Source organism: Daucus carota, chromosome 4 (assembly GCF_001625215.2).
Source record: "Daucus carota subsp. sativus chromosome 4, DH1 v3.0, whole genome shotgun sequence".
NCBI classification, from domain to species: Eukaryota; Viridiplantae; Streptophyta; class Magnoliopsida; order Apiales; family Apiaceae; genus Daucus; species Daucus carota.
Window position 1 is genome coordinate 18,921,078 of NC_030384.2, and position 18,572 is coordinate 18,939,649.

At 35.7% G+C, this 18,572-nt stretch overlaps 1 protein-coding gene across 1 annotated transcript; it reads left to right on the plus strand.

Annotated features, from left to right (window-relative positions):
- Positions 1–10,869: 10,869 nt before the first annotated feature.
- On the plus strand, positions 10,870–12,502 carry LOC108219462 (receptor-like protein 30). Its single transcript, XM_017392927.2, has one exon. It carries the CDS (start codon positions 10,899–10,901, stop codon positions 12,261–12,263), a length of 1,365 nt encoding a protein of 454 aa, XP_017248416.1. The 5' UTR covers positions 10,870–10,898; the 3' UTR covers positions 12,264–12,502.
- Positions 12,503–18,572: the final 6,070 nt, after the last annotated feature.

Consider the following 18,572-nt stretch of genomic DNA (forward strand, 5'->3'; position numbering starts at 1 on the left):
AAGGTTCTGGCTAGACCAAGTCCAGCTATCAATGCCTCATACTCTACTTCGTTATTGGTGGTCGGAAAGTCTAGCTTAATAGCATATTCCACTATAAAGCCATCAGGGCTTTGGAGCACAAGTCCTGCACCACTACCTTTTGTTTTTGAAGCCCCGTCAAAAAATAGTGACCAATATTCTTTAGGTTTTTCTTCCTTAGTAGGTTCTTCTACCTTGTCTCCTTGCCCCCCGACTTCCTGGTTGCTAATGGTGCATTCAACTAGGAAGTCAGCTAAGGCCTGAGCTTTAATCGCCGTTCGAGGTTTGTATCGGATATCAAATTCTCCAAGCTCAATGGCCCACTTGATCAATCTTCCACTAGCCTTAGGGCTATGTATAACATTCCGGAGAGGTTGGTCTGTCAGGACTTCTATCTTATGAGACTGAAAGTAAGGTCTTAACTTCCTCGAGGCCGTAATCATGGCCAAAGCAAATTTTTCGATCACTGAGTAATTGAGCTCCGCTCCATGCAGAACCTTGCTCACATAGTATACTGGTTTCTGGGCTTTGGATTCCTCTCGAACCAGGACGGCGCTTAGCGCTTGTTCCGAGACAGCCAAGTACAGATACAGGATTTCGCCTTCTACGGGTTTCGATAATAGTGGTGGCTCTGCCATATATTTCTTTAGATGTTCGAAGGCCACTTGGCTCTCATCCGTCCACTCAAAGTTCTTAACCTTCTTTAATGCTTTGAAGAAGGGCAAGCACTTGTCTCCTGACTTGGATACAAATCTTCCCAAGGCTGCAATTCTTCCTGTTAGTTTCTGAACATCCCTTACACTCTTTGGGGGTTCCATATCTAGGATAGCTTTTATCTTGTCGGGGTTGGCTTCAATACCACGCTTTGAGACCATTAAACCCAGGAACTTCCCAGAACCGACCCCAAAGGCACACTTAGCTGGGTTTAACATCATCTTATGCGTCCTCAGGACTTCAAAGGCCTCTCTAAGATGTTCGAGGTGATCCGCTTTGTTCAAGCTTTTCACCAACATATCGTCTACGTATACCTCCATAGTCTTTCCAATCAGATGTTTAAACATCTTGTTTGCAAGGCGTTGATACGTTGCTCCTGCATTCTTAAGTCCAAAGGCCATAACCAAATAACAAAATACACCAAAGTCAGTGATAAACGATACCTTGGGTACATCGTCCTTGTCCATCCGGATCTGATTATATCCGCTGAAGCCATCCATGAAGCTCAGCATCTCATGTCCAGCGGTGGCATCTATTAACGTGTCTATCCTTGGAAGAGGGAAACAATCCTTGGGACAAGCATCATTCAGATCAGTGAAGTCTACACACATCCTCCACTTTCCATTGGCCTTCTTGACCATAACAGGGTTCGCCAACCATTCTGGAAATTGTATCTCTTCGATAAAACCTGCTTCCAACAACTTATCGACCTCCTGTTTAATGGCTTCTTGCCTTTCAGGGGCGAAGTTCCTTTTCTTCTGTTTAATAGGTTTCCTCACGGGGTTTACATTCAACTTATGTGTTATGAATGAGGGATCGATACCTGGCATATCAGCCGCTGTCCAAGCGAAAACATCACGGTTGCTCCTCAAGAACCTCACAAACTCTTGTTTCAAATCTTCCTGGAGTAGTGCTCCAACATAAGTGACCTTTTCGGGTTCTTCTGTATACAATTGGATTGGAACCAAATCTTCGGCAGGCTTGCCTCTCCTTTCCTCTTCTTCTCGGACATCAAGGTCCTCTATAGGTAATACTTGCCCCCCGGCTCCTCCAGATCTTAATGCCCCAATATAACAGCTTCGGGCCATTTTCTGATCTCCTAATTCTACTCCAATTCCGTTCCTAGTCGGGAACTTAATCTTCATGTGGTAAGTAGACGGGATTGCCTTAAAAGCGTGTATCCCGGTCCTTCCAAGGATGGCATTATAGGTAGACGAAGCTTTAACAACCAAGAAATTTATCATGCATGTGGCTTGTCTGGGTTCGGTACCCATAGTTACAGGGAGTTGGATCATGCCTTCAATCTTGGTTTCCACATTGTTGAAGCCATATATAGGCATATCCGAGAGTGTGAGTTGATTATCGGAGTATCCCATCTTTTCATAGGCATCATAGAACAAAATATCCACCGAGGCTCCATTATCAATGAGCACTCTTTTTACGGACGAGTTCCCGATCACTGGTGTAATTACTAAGGGGTCATCATGGGGAAATTTTACCTTCTCGAGGTCGACGTTATCGAATGCCATTGCATAGTCAATTTTTGCCCGCTTCGGGGGTTCTCCAACTATACTCATTACTTCCCTCGCATAAGCTTTCCGTGAATTACTTGAAGTACCAGCAGCTGTAGGCCCTCCGGAGATCACGTTAATCACAGGCCCTCGAGGCTGGGTTCTCTTATCATCATTGTCTCTTCCACGGTTGTCATTGTCTCGATAATTTTTGTCTCCATCCTTGGTGAATTTGGACAACTTGCCTCTTCGGATCAAGAATTCAATCTCATCCTTTAACTGCCGACAATCATCGGTCTTATGTCCTGTGTCTTTGTGGAAGCGACAATATAAATCTTTGTTACGTTTCTCCGGATCAGTCCTTATAGGCTTCGGCCATCTAACACTTTCATCCTTCTCAATTTCCAACAGGATTTGACTCCTCGGGGCGTTAAGCCTGGCATACTCAGTGAATCTCGGCCCCAGCTTCTTTTTAGCGGGCGATTTTTCCTCATCTTCCTTCCGGGAGTACTTATTCTCAGCATTATACTCCGTGTCATTCCCACGCTTCTTGAAGTTGGTATTCGGTCCCTGATTGTTCTGGGATTTTCTCAAACTTTCCTCCGCCTTTATATACTTTCCGGCTCTTTCTTGTAGATCGTTCATATTGTCCGGAGCCCTCTTGGCTAGAGATCGGCGAAAATTGTCATCGGTGGTGCCTTGTTGGAGTGCAATCATGGCTACCTTCTGATCAAGGTCTGGGACCTTCAAGGCTTCTTTGGTAAAACGATTCATATACTCCCGGAGTGATTCGTTCTTACCTTGGTGCAAATTCATTAGAGAGGCAGAGCTCTTGGCATGTGTTTTGCTTCCAACAAATTGTCCTATGAAAGCCCTGCTCAAGTCAGTGAAACAAGAGATAGAATTGGGGGGTAGGCGACTATACCAGTGTTGAGCCATCCCACTCAAGGTTTGAGGAAAAGCGCGGCACTTGATTGCTTCGGTGACGGGTTGGAGCAAAAGAGCGTTCATGAAGGTCCGAACATGATTAGCGGGGTCACCCGTGCCATCGTAAGCTTTAATGGTTGGGAGCTTGAATTTTCGGGAAATCCTTGCACCCATGATTTCTTGCGTAAATGGGGGTACCGGGTTATCAGGATCGCCTGCTGGTAGCAAGTGAATTTGATTCATCACGGTTTGTCGGGGGTTTTCATCCCTAGATTCTGGGGGTTGCATCCTTGCCTGGTCTCTTTTTAACCGTGCGATTTCCTCTTCGTGGGCCCGGATCCTTTCCTCATAGGTTATTGGCCCCCGGGGCTCATTAGTCTCTTGCCTATGGCGGCGTCGACGGTGCCGAGTATGATCGGTTTCTCTCCTCCTTCGAGGGGGGGTATCACGCTCTTGCTCCGACTCCGAGGAGTCGTAATCAGTTACGTGTACATAGTCATCACCCGTGCCTCCACGAGTGGTTGTCGTGACTGTTGAGTAATGCGTGCCGGCGTCGGTGACGGTTGCAATTACTCGAGTCAGAGGGGGCAGCGAGCCAAAAGTCAGGGGAGTAGTAGTTTGAGCAATGGTCGTACCAAGCGGGAGGGTGGTAGTTACAGGGGTTGATTCAGTCGAGACCCCGGTGGTGGTTCGACTGCGTGGAACATGGATTTCAGAACGTGGTCCGGTTGGGTTCGTCATGGTTGTTGTTGTTTTCCCACAGACGGCGCCAAATGTTATAGAACTAAAAACGGGGGTGAGCGATTCGTGCTTTGGACTGGTCTCGGTGCGAGATGCCTACGTATCTTCTGCGTGGAGAAGAATCAAGTCCAAAACGTAGTTCTAGTTATGAGGGGTAGAGCCCTTTATATAGGCGCTTCGGAGTCAGAAGTCGGATGGAAGTATGATTCCGTGTATCAGACTTCTTATCGAAGTATGCCTCGAGGCAAGAGATAAGATAGAACTCTTATCCTTTCGTTGCTGATATTTATCCGAACTCCGGGATGTTTATTTGTTAGAATCAGATGTATTATAGAACTTGTACTCGTAACTGGACCTACAATTGGGCCTCTATTAATTAATTACGAAATTAATACTTAAGAGTCTCAGGCCCTGTTTAACTGGGCTTTAGTATCCTTGGGCCTTTAATAATAATATTATTTCTGACCCATATCAATTTTAAATATACAAATTAAGTAGTGAATGAAAATTTAATATAAGTAATACATAAACTTAAATATAAAATAACATAAAATATCTCTGGTATTTATAAAAAGAACTCTCATTACAACCTTCCTTAGGACCATAATTTAAGTTGACACTATTCTCCATACCGAACCACAGGATTTTTTATAATAAAAAATAAACAACATACTAGAATAGAACATTTCATCGCTATAAAATTTGACAAGGAGGATAAATATATTGCCATATACTATCCTCTGTTGACGTAGGCCTGGGATTAGGTAGAAAGTAATCTACACTAAAAATTTATTATGTGCTCTTTGAATCACTTGACAAGGTTTTTTAAAAATTTTGACTTGCAACTTGGTTAGTTCAGTTTGCAGCAGGAGGTTACATACATAAATTTCATTGCACAAGTTCCATGAAAAGGAACACCGAGGGTGACAGAGGAAGAAGAAAGACCACCGAAGAAAAAAGACACGGAGGGAAGGGGTTTATCGAAGATTTCCAGGTTCGGACGCAGGTCTGGAGGGGCGAATATGTCTTTTTAAAATAAAAAAATTTGTGCAAACATAAATCAGGCAAGTTTGGAGGGGTAAATATGTCTATTTACGCTGAATAAATTTGCTCAGGTAAAAGACGTGTTCTCGTATGATAGATATTGTAGATTAATTAACACAGATATTAGGGATTTTGGATAATAATAGAATTAGTGATAGTTAAATACCCTATACACATGGATACTATATGATTAAGGAGTTAAATATCAAAGTGGTCACTGTAGTAGAGGTCATGTATCACTTCGCTCACTCATCTTAACGAGGTATCATCTCAATTATTAAAGTCACAACAAATATCAATCAAGTACCTCCAATTTTAGTTAAAGGAGTACAAATATTATTTATAGATTTTTACACATTGTTCTTGATTGCTACCACAACCAAGTAAAAGGTTATGACTTCTAATATTTATGAAAATATATTTAGATTTTATCAAATTTGTTTACTATTTATTTTTTATTAAGAGAGGGTGAGATGTTGTTAACCATTGTATGTGAAATGGTTATGTACAGGCCCTTATTCTTAACTTACAATCGTTATTAGGTTGGGTGGTTCATCTTGAATTAACAATTGAAAATTACATCTCCTTAATAAGATATAATCAGAACTATGATTAATGATTGGTTTAAATTTTCTGATGTCTCCCTCTATTTTGATAATGTCTAGGACTAAGACTATATACTTTAGAATATATGAACCAAGTCGTATGAGATGATCGATGTTAAAAATAATTATTTTTATGCCAAAGTCTGATCCAGACCAGTTTTCGGAGATCGGAAAATTAAATTGCAGAGTTCTAAAGTTAGGCTTTATTGCTGAATTCTAAAATTTAAAACCTTTGGATATATGAATCCGTTTGTGATGAGCCAATATGTTCTGAAAACCTTGAGAAATGCTTTATATAAGTTACTAGTAAACAAAGAATCAAGGATTCTAGGTCTGGGATGTGAAAAGGTTGCATCAACAGACATGGGAAAAATAGTTGCAGTAGACTAATGGCCGCGACATGGTGATTTGGAGATAGCTAATTATATGTTGACTATTTCTATTTAAACTCAAATTTTGTACCAAAGTTATTTAATATATATACTAACTATCTGCAAATTTAGGTGAGTTATTGTAATCTTTAATATCTTTTATGATTATTCGATTCATTTGTTTTTATTAATTTTGGAAGGAACTTTTATAAGAACTTAGAGCTTTCAACTGATAATTTTGACGAAGTTGTAGACAATGATGATATTTATAATTTTTTAATAGTATTCACTACAAAGAAAGGTTTTGGGAAGGCTTCTTAAGAAGATACATGTTAAAGATCTCCCGAAACAATGGAATATGTTTTTCACCACCATCTCACACATGTTTGAACCTAAGACTGGTGGATTTCTCAACACACTACCTTCAATCAAAAGATTGGGACTGCCCTTGCGAATAACTCGAGAATAAATCATGATCACCTGATCATGACGGAATATCTCAAATGCATTAACACTAGTAAAGGAGTGTGCATGGGTCCTAGATTCTTTCAACTCATTCTGAACAACCTCTTGACTGAACAGGAAAGGCATGCCTATGCAAACAATGAAGTCACTGACTCGGCATTTCTTACCACAGAGAGCTATCAAATGCTGGAGGGGAATACAACTAATGGAAATAGCAAGATTGTGGTACTCACTGACCACTTGGAATAATATTTCCAATCTCTTCAAATGGCAACACAACTTGGACAAGCTGAAGCACAACCTGAAAAAGTAATTCCTGATGAACCAATGATTATTGCAAAAGCTGTCCAGGAAGTTCCAGAGGAAGAAGCTATACCTGAGAATCAGCCTGAAGAAGAAGAGATAATTAAAATATAGGCCGAAGATTTTATGCAGAACAGCACTCCTGACTCTGGAAGTGAAACTCAATTGGAAGCTCAAACTCCACCAACAGGTCAACTAGAGAAAAATGTGTCTTATGATGATTTATTTACTGACACTTACACCCCAGGTAATCTATCAGTTAAAATTCATATTGATAATATCACTTTTGACTTTGTTTGGTTAAATGAATTGTTAGCTTATGAAAATCCTATTTCACATGTCAATGGACCTACAAACCCACAGGTTAATATCCCCAACACAGATCCAAACGTACACTTTCGTAGCAGAATCATCTAATCCCTTGAGCCTAAAAAGAATTTTTTTCTGAGAAAGAGGTAGATAGTGCCTCTAGTGCACTGGATAATGATGTTTCTAAAACTAAAACTCTGCCTCCTACTGAAACCAGGAGAACAAGAATTGAGGCAACTACACCATCTTCTTTTGTTACAGTACCTCCACTTGATATCATGCCACTGCACAGTGAGTTAGCGCGCACAACTGAGAAATTAACGGTTGCTAACAATCTATCGTCCATGTTAGAGAGATAGACGAGTGTTATAGATCCTATTAAGGATATAGAGGAGAATTTGAGAATAATATAGGAGAATTTAGGAGATGAATCATATCAAGAATTTGAAGTTTTAGAGTGAAAAAAATGAATCGATGGAGAAGTCTGATAGTTGATAGAGGTAGAGCAAAAAGATGTGCAACACTGTAAGTTAAGATGTATTATGTATACATCAGTACACATGTGACATATGAATGTAAAAAGAAATGAAAATAAAAAAATGGGAGGTCACGTGTACTACCTTTAATACCTGTCCATCCGCCACTTGCCATGAGTATGGTCGACATAACTAAAGTTAGTTTACAGAAGATGCGAGATGAAAGATGGGATTCACATATGGACAAATTCACATCTTTTGCTGTTAAATATAGTGTTGAGGTTCCAAATATGCAAGCAAATTATCTTGTTCCACGAAGGAGGATATATAGAGGTAATAGCCCTCAAGTAACACATTTTCATCATTTTCGAGTTGAAGTTTTTCAAGGCGTCAATCAGTTACAAGAACTTCAAAATAGATTTACCGAGGTAAGTAAGGAGTTATTAACTTGCATGTCTTGTTTCAATCCTACAAATCGATTTGCTGCATTCGATAAAAGTAAATTGGCACGGCTTGCAACACATTTTATCTCAATGAATTTTCAAGTACCGAATTGCTATACTTTGAGCATTCACTTGAAAATTTTATCAATTCTGTTAGAGAAGATGATAGATTTTGGAATTTGAAAACTCTTGTTGAACTTTCTATGAAACTTGTTAAGACAGGAAAATATATAACTCATGAAAGTGTCTACTTATTGTTGAAGTTAGTGTTGATTCTTCCTGTTGCAACAACAAGTGTTGAGAGAGTATTTTTTGGAATGAAACAAGTGAAAGAAAAATTACGCATTAATAGTATGGGAGATCAGATGTTAAATGATCGGTTGCTTACTTATCAAGTGAGGGATTTGTTTTTGAATGTGAAAATGGATGATATCGTAGATAGGTATCAAAACACGAGAAGTCGTAGAGAACAATTATAATTGTTTGAAGCATTTCTTTTGGTTATTCTACAAATCAAGCTTTTTCTTAATTTTATCTACATATATTAAATGTGTGACACACTATAGATGACATCCTATATCCATCACTGATCACATGTACAGTCTTATCAGCTCATTCTCAAACCACTAGCCACCTTCACCCTCGCCAAGACCACTAGCCACCTTCGCTCTCGCCAACAACAAATAACAACACCATCAATATCAAACCATCAATGACATACCTACACACAAATAATTATATATTGTATTTTTTTTCTTTGTGATATTAAATAGGTCTCCTAGAGACATTTATGTTAATTGAAGTTGATTTAAATTGTTTTTTAAGTTGTATTTGTATTTGCATATACGGATTTTAAGATTGCATATCAAAACAGAGAGTACGTTGAATTTTTCGTAAATATTACTCCCTCTGTCCCAAAATAAGGGTCGCTTTAACTTGTTGCATGCAATTTAAGATGTAAAAAATACATACTTCTACATATTATTTTTCAAATTTTCTTTTTTTTTAATAAAAATATAGATGCTAAACTTTTATTCAAAAAGAAAATTTTGAAAAATAATTTGTAGAAGTATGTTTTTTTTACACCTCAAACTACGTGGAAAAAAAAATCAAAGTAACACTTATTTTGTGACAGAGGGAGTAGTAGAGGCTTAGAAGTGCATGCTGCGCCTTTTTGGGCATTACCGAGGTTATAAAAATCGGAAATGGGATTGACTTGGTTTTGTTCCGAAGAAATGAGTACTCTAAAATCAGGGAGCACTCGGAATGATAATTACTCGAACGGCTGTTCAGATATTAATAATTTTCATGTTCTAAATTCATTTTCAAATCAAATTTTAGGATACAAATTACAAGTGTCTAAACTTGAAACTTAAGTATATTGATTCTTATATAAGAATATGTTATATATTAATAATAATTATCTAATATTATTAACAATTTATTAATAAATAATATTATTGACAACATATTAACAATAATTGAATTCACAGTTCAAGTATATATCATTCTCTTGATACTATTTCACAATACAATAAAAATAAGTTTTAATAATTGATGCATCTATGTTTCTGGTTATTGTCCGTATTTTACAGTAAAAGTCAACTCGAGTTTGACTTAGAGTACTCAGAATCAAATCGAGTTTTAACTGACTTATTACAAAATTATTACTCCCTCTGTTTCATAATACATGTCCACTTTTGAACAAATCACACATATTAAGAAAAACTAACTTTTGTAGAAAACCTTCATTTATTATTGTATTTATTGCATTGACGAAGTATAATATGTGGGATATATTTGATCTAGGAAATATAATTTGGTAAGATGTGGTATAAACTTCATCTAAGAAATACAATTATTGACTACATTGCATTGAAAGTTGAAAAGCGACAACTAATTTGAAATTATTTTTAGTTATCAAAAGTGGACATGTAATATGAAACAGAGGGAGTAGTATTCATTCCACCTAGGGCTGGCAATATCAGACACGACCCGAACCCGACTCGAACTCGACCCGAATTCGCAACCCGATTTACTGAGACAAAACCCGAAAGTGACTCGAAAATCACACGAAATGGACCCGACATGACCTGAAATTAGAATTTTGTTTCTAATAACTTCAATTTTCAGTTTTATTTAGTTTTAAGTGATTTTAATTTGACCCGAAATCAACTCGAAATCGACCGGATTGGTGACACGAACACGACCCGTTATCCGAAACCGCCACCCCCTAATTCCACCGTGGGAAAGAAGACAATGGACAACTTGCAATAGAAATAAAGATCAAAAAACGCGTCGGCTGCTCAAACTCTTAAGCACTCGAGTTAGTGTACACTTTTGACTTTGACCCTTAAAGCCTTCCGCAATAACTAGCCTTGTCCCATGGGGGCTGGGCCGCTGGGGCTCACTCATTTCTTTTGTTTTATTACTCCCTTCTTCAGTCATTTTTATACAACTTTTTATTAATTTATGTGTTTTTTAAATTTTTTATAAAATATGATAACTCTATAACTATTTTTAAAAAAATTTAATTTTAATAAATATTTAGATGGTAAACCAAAAAATTATTTCATAAAAAGTTTAAAAAATGATGCTCAATTCTTTGTTCAAAGATATACTTCTCGCCAGACAAAAGATATATCAATATCGATTTGATTACATCCTTCTATAAACAAATAATTAATCTTAATTTTTTAACAGAAATCAGTTAAAATATTCTATCATGTAATTTAAATAAAAAAAATCTACAAAAACTTATTTAAATTATATGAGAAATATTTTAACTAATTTTAAATTACTGAATTGATTTCTCGACGAGCCCACCACGAACTAATTCCGGTTACAGTTATTTGTACGTTTCTTTAATAATATGATTTTTCATCAAATCACAGACTCTCTCGATTTTCTTATTCAAGTAAGTCTATAAATAACAAACACATCTCCCTACCATTCATTCACAACCAAACAAATGCCTTATCTCACTCCACTTCTCTTCTCATTTTTCCTCTTCACATCTACATTTCTCTCCCCAACTTCTGCTGCATGCCACGTGGACGATGAAAGCGGGCTCTTATCTTTCAAGTCGGGCATAACATCCGACCCGTCGGGTCTTCTCACTTCATGGAAAAAAGGTACCGATTGCTGCACTTCATGGAATGGTGTGTCTTGTGATCAAGTCAACCGGGTCAATAGTTTATCGATTTACGGAGATCTCGCAAACTCAACGAAGTATTTATCCGGTACCATTTCTCCCAAACTCCGTAAACTCAAAAATTTATCCGCATTTTCTCTAGTGGATACCCGAAATATATCGGGTCCTCTCCCGGGTTTTTTGTTTCGGATACCCAATATCCAAATCATTTATATCCAAAATAATAAACTTTCCGGTCATATCACGAAATGGATCGGAAATTTGACCCAACTCGTTGCACTCGGATTGAACGGCAACCAATTTACAGGAAATATTCCAGTTTCACTCTCCAAGTTGACCGAGTTGAGCCAGCTTTTCCTTCAACAAAACCAATTTTCCGGCAAAATACCCGAAATTTTTACTTCTCTGACGAAAATCAGCTCTTTAAATTTCTCTTACAACAAATTTTCGGGTAACATTCCGCAAACATTAGCGCACTTGGCACCACAAGTAAGGTATCTAGACTTGAGTCACAACCTGTTGACCGGTCAAATACCTAGCTTTTTCGGAAATTTTAAACCTCTCGACACGCTCACACTCTCGCACAACGGTCTCTCGGGAACGGTGCCAAAAACTTTCGCGAATCTCACAAAAATATTTAATCTCGACCTCTCGTACAATCAGCTCGTTGATCCATTTCCGGAACTTAAAGTGATCGGAATCGACACGATAGATCTCTCGTACAATCGATTCAATCTCGTTCAAATTCCTAGCTGGATCACTTCGTCCCCAATTATATCATCCCTCAAGTTAGCGAAATGCGGATTAAAATTCAAGTTACAGGATTGGAAACCGAAGACAGTGTATTATTACGATTACATCGATTTATCAGATAATTTAATTTCCGGCAGTGCAGTGAAGTTAGTAAATTCCACCGAGTATTTGAAGTCATTTGCGGCATCTAACAATCAACTGAAATTCGATTTCGGGACTTTAAAAATCCCGAAAACGCTGAAATCGCTTGATTTGTCGAAGAATTTATTGTTCGGGAAGGTTCCGAAGGAGATATCGGGGTTGGAGAAGCTGAATGTGAGTGTGAATCATCTGTGTGGAGCTATTCCGGCGAATAAGTTTCCGGCGGCGGCGTTTAAGGATAACGATTGTTTGTGTGGATCTCCTTTACCGCCGTGTAAGAAAGTGTAGCATTGATTATGCGTTGCATGAGTGTTTGTTATGAATGGATCACTTTTTCACGTGACTGATAGTAATGAGATAAGATTTGAATTATGTGACTACCCGATCTTGAAGTTAATAATGGTGGTGTTTGGCCACGGCTTTTAAGCCGACTTCTGGGTTTATAAGTTAGAAACACTTATTTCGTGCTGTTTGTGTAATAAGTTAAGAAGCATTTATAAGAAGCTGAGAATGCTAGCTTTTGTTCATGAATTCTGCTTATTTCCCAAACACTTTAATCACTTGTAAAGTCTTAATGGATGTTTGGCAACATGGCTTCTGGGCTTAAAAGTCTGGAAGCCCACTTCTACTTTTTTGCTGTGCGTTTGGCTAACGATCGGAAGTACTTAAAAAAGCAAAAGAAGTTAGAGAAAATAAGCTAGGAAATGGAGCTTTTTTTCAGGACACAACTTCGGCTTCTTTCAACTTACTCCCCTTTGCTTCCTGCTTTTGTTTATTTATTTTTTCCTGCTGTTACTTTCCAAATATTTAAATGTGACACAATTTAGTCCTTTCGAATCATAATTTCACTTATTTAAATTATTGATCGTGAAGTCTGCTTAAATCTTTTCATTTATTTATGAATTATATCTTTAATACTATCTAAAGAAATAAATAAATAAACTTATAATAAAATAAGAGACAAAACAGACCAAAAATCTTTTTTTATACACAATAGATATTAATCTGATCTAATATTTTCATCAACTTTTCTTAATTTATTTCATAAATTTCAAATAATTTTATTACAAAACTACAAAACTATATCAACTTAAAAGTTAAGTTATCCAAACACTTAAAAACTTATAAGTCACGGTATCCAAACACTTATAATAGCTTTTAAGTCCCGACCAACTTATCACTTCTAATCCACTTCTTTACTTTAAGCAATAAGTTACTTCTTTTAAGTCCAGCCAAACGGCCACTAACTTGTTTCTAACTTCTATTTCACTTCTTTACTTTAAGCAAGAAGCAATTATTTTAAGTTCAACCAAACGACCGCAATATAACATCTTCATTTATATTTTGTCTCGCTGTATACTTGTGGAGTTGTGGGCCGGCATACTTCTCATGAAATCCAATTTACGAAATTTAAATTCTAAATACTATTTGAGATAGTAGTTTGTTACACTCGTATTAAAATATCGTTATTCTTCAATCTCTTTAGATTGTTAGGGTCTGTGGAATAGAGTTAGTGCACGTATTTTAAAATTTTTATGTAGTATAATTTCACAAATATTTTTAAAAAATTAATAAAAATTTCATAAACTATTTATTTGACACAGAAAATGAGATTAAATATGAGTTTCTGAGTACTAAATGTAATACTAGATACAATATATTGTCGTATCGCTTTTGATTTAAAAACATTTGTTTCACTTTCAGCCGGTCACTATCTATTTTAAAATGGCAAAAAATGAAAGATGAAAAGAAAATATAAAGTAATTCACACATGTTTACAAGTAGTTCATAATATCCCAATTTACGAAATTTTAATTCGGAATAATTGGGATAGTCTATTGCACACAAAACATTTTATTGTTCGGTCTTTTTAGACCGTTAACGTTTAGAAAATAGATCGTGCATGTTTTTTAAAACCCCTATATAGTATAATTTCGTAAATATTTTTAAAAAAATTTCAACCAAAATTTCACAAACTGTTTATTTGACACATGAAATGAGATTTTTTTTGCCACAAAATAAAAACACTTTCATTAATCAGAACAATACAGTCGAGACAAACCCCCAACTGCAGATACAATCAGGTTGAAAAACAAATAACATATTAGCTGATTTGTTTCTTGATTGTTTAACACATAAAATTTAAAAATTCTGAAAGTTAAAAATGAAATAAAAAATATTTCAACTAAGCGATCCAAATTGTATCAACATCACAGAAAGCGGCAACATCACAATTGACCTTATCATATAAAAGTCATTGTTAGACCAGTGTTCAGAAACCCTAATATCATAAATTGAGATTGGAAGAGCGGCACTCCAACTATCTACATGCCGGATACAAGCTATAGACATACCGAAAGTGTAAACTCCTAACGGATGAACAATATTTGATAAAATGAGATTAAATATGAATTTCTTCTATATTTAATTTGATATATTAGAGATATATGACTGTCAATATCAATATTATATTTGCACTCGTTATAAAATAATTACAGAATTGCCACCATGAGATATTTCGTTAAATAAATGATTAAGATGGATATATTAAAAGTCTTGGATGGGATCTCTCGGTTATTAAGGTTCTCTTAATAGCGAGGTTCTCCCTCGAATATTTCTCTCTCTCTATATATATAATATAATTATTTAAATAACATTAGCCATCACTTAGAAATTTATCACATATTCACTTAAAATTGAATATATAAGTATACATGTGTATATGTATATAGTATTATATATATATATATATATATATATATATATATATATATATATATATATATATATATATAGGGGAGGGTTCTGGTACAAACTTACAAACTTACAAACTTTTTTTGTTCAACACATATATAACTTGAGTTCAACATATTTTTAACATATTTTGTTGAACATCTATTAAAATAGTGGTGGAGAAGTACATAAACCAATTTTTAAATGTAAGAACTAAGGTAAACATGTTATATAACTAATATTTATGTTTCTAGTCCCTACCCAAACCCCAGAGGTATAGTTTAAACATCTTTTTAGGTATATTCAACACAATGATAATTAGTGTTCAACACCCGATGTTGAACCCCAGTTATAAATGTGTTGAAAACGCGATTTATTTATGCGTTATTTTTAAAAACTGTGATGTTTTTTGAAGAATTTTCAACATGGATACTTTATATAACTAAGGATTAACACGATGGAAGATTAAAAAAAAGTTTGTAAGTTTGTAACTTAAAAAGTTTTTATTTGATCCTATCCCTATATATATATATATATATATATATATATATATATATAGAGTCATGCTCCAGTGAGAACCAATCTTATGGTGAGATATGAGATCTAATCTCAGCCACTCATTTAAATACATTATATTCATCTCTCACCATTCATTTAATATTTTAATATTTTATCATCTTCTAATTCAACTACCTATCACCTTCAACCACCGCTGACCACCACCACCACCTCCGGAGACCACCACCACCTCCGGCGACCACCAGAAAATCACCGCCGGCACACATAAAATCACCACCAGAAAATATAAAATCACTACTGGAAAACTAAAAATCACCGACAGAAAACCAAAAATCAACGCCAGAAACCGAAAATCACCACACTTCCACCATCTACAAACCACCTCCACCACCCCCAAATCCGAAAAACCACCAACTATAAAATAAAATCACCACCAGAAAACTTAAAATCACCGCCAGAAAACCAAAAATCAACGTCAGAAAATTAAAATCACCACACCACCACCATCTACAAACCACCGCCACCACCCTTCAAATTCGAAAAGTCGCCAACTACAAAACAAAATCACCGTCGGAAAATCAAAAACACCACAAAAACCCCGAACTAATCTCAACCATACATACATCCTCCATACAAAATATCTCAGATTTGCTACATACATGTTGGAGGGAATGAAGGATGGATATTGAAGGTCGGAGTGGAGAATGAAAAGTAGATGAAGCTTGAGTCGGGGGATAAGCGAGAACCGCCGCGGTGCATGTACGGGGGAAGAGGTTGGAGACGAAGGTCGCGGTGGCGGCGGAGCTCGACATAGACGGGGGCGGGGGTGGGGATGGAAGCAAGGGCGCATGTATTTGAGATAACAAATCTGGTGTTTGACGGTGGGTGGGAGGGCGGCTGGCGATGAGAGGTGATGGAGGGGAGACAATCGATTGAGAGAGAGAGAGAGAGAGAGAGGAGGCAATGGGTGGGTGGGTTATAAAATATGTGGATGTGATTTAATTTAGGGATAAAAATGTGGGATTGAGATTAGATCTCATATCTCACATTAGTTGGGGTTCTCATTTGAGCACTAGCCTATATATTTAATCATATATGCATGTGTTTGTAATTGTATATACACAATATATACGTACACGGACGTCACTGATTGTCGTGAAATCGAGAGCGGAGGTTGTGGTGTTTAAGACTTTATTATTTTACTTTCTTTTATTTTTATTGAACATTGATAGGGTTTTGACTGTGTTATAAATTAGTAGGTGATTCGAAAAACTTAGCTAATCGACTGATTAGTCGACCGATCAGATCACAATTTCAACATTTAGCTAATCGACATAGTGAGTTGACATCTCTTTACCATTTCATCGGTTAGGCGTGACTAGTCGATCAAGATGACAACTATGAGTCAATATATCATAAGTATATCACCCAAAAAAATTTCAAATTGTGAATTTGGTCGAAATTTTAAAAAAAAATACCTTTTGTATTAATTTTCATTTGAGTTAAGTCAAAAATTTGAATTTTAAATTTACGATTTTTTTTAATAATTGATCAACTTTTGACTAATTATTGTTATGAAATAAATATGTGGATGACTTTTGGCTCTTTGATTTCTCCCATGACCTTTGGCTTTTAGTTTTCTCCCATTGATACTTGAAACTCTTGACCTTTCATTTGTATTCTAAAGGCCTATATAAAGGCACTTGTATGTATTGAGAAGGTGCAAGTAATACATAGATGTTATCACATTCTCTCCTCTCATATCATATACACTTCTCTTGTATTATTTACATAACACGTTAGCAGCACGATTTGCTCTCGTTCTTGTTACTTTGATGCCACTTCTTATGTTAAGAAGTCCAACACTACAACGTTTGTTTGTATCCAAATTTAAGTGGTTAAGGTTTGCTCTTGTACAAGATTATAAGGTATGACTTGTCCTTATTATCAAAAGATCGGAGTTCCCTTCTTTCATTTCAAAGTAAAGAGTTTTTGGAGTGAATTATCTGAAAATCGGCCATGACTATAAGATTATAAGATACACATCTTTATCATCTTCTTCCTTTTTTTAAAGTAATGTTTTCATTCCTTATGTTCGACTAGTGCTTGTTCATATTTCTCCTAAAATTCATATATTTCTTTAACAAAGAAATTGAATATTTTAGACTCCCCGAAAAGATCATTTGTACGTTTACCTAATATTTTTCCAATTCCTCTCTTTATTATGTCGAATTATGAAATAGGCTTAAGTTATTGATGTGATTTTGGAATTGGTACTGATTTTAAAAGTTTAAATTGCATTTTAACCGGGTTCTGAGTTTTATATTATTTTGGTATTCTGTAATTTATTTTATTGTGAGATGGCTACATCTTTGTTTTTGATGAATCTTAGCATTTTCAAAGATAAATGAGCTATTTAAAACTTTTGTGATTTGCATATTTTCTTGTAGATTATTTTGGATATTACATATTGTCCTTTTCATGCTTGGTAAAATATGATGTTATTAATGTACCTTGTGTTATTCCTGGAATATGATAATGCTTTGAGTTCAATACATGTAATTTTATTGGTGATGTATCTTAGCGAAAGTTTAAAATTTTAATGATGAAAACTTGTATTTGTGTGTTTGTTATTATACCTTGGTAGAACTCCTGCAATTTTTTATAATTGGTGTGATTTATGTTAGAATAATTCAACAAGAAATGTTTATGCACAAAATATGTTAGAATTGATTAATTCTACAAGAATGATTTATGCTAGATTGATTTATGTGATTTGAATGAGACAACTTGTGACACATTTACATAAATCTGTTAACTCTACCATTATACCTTTCGCACATGTTAGAATGTTTGTATCATGCATTAATCGAATATTTGTGAGATACTTATTTTTACTAATAAAATCAAAAGTTATTAGTGACTCACTAATCCAAAAGTTGTACATGATTAATAGATAGTAAGTCGTCCTAATCTTTAAAAGGTCATGAGTCATATGTGCTCCACTTTATCTTAAAAAATGATTGTTCTCAAGTCATTATCTATTTCATATGAGTTTAAATTGATAGTTAGCTTTATTAATGACTTGGCTAATTTTTTTATGAGAGAGATAAATATTGTTAGGTCCAGATATGATTGTAGAAGGGGGGGGGGGGGGGGGGTTGAATACAATCAGTACCAAATCGTCGCGGAAGTGAATCTGATTGAATATGATTTGTTAATCAGATTATAATTAATTAATATAACAATGTTTGACGTCGTTATATAATTAAAATGGTTCAGTTTTAATGTCCACTAAAGTTCGTAGAATAAATTTGACAGGGTATATTCTAGATTTAGTGATTA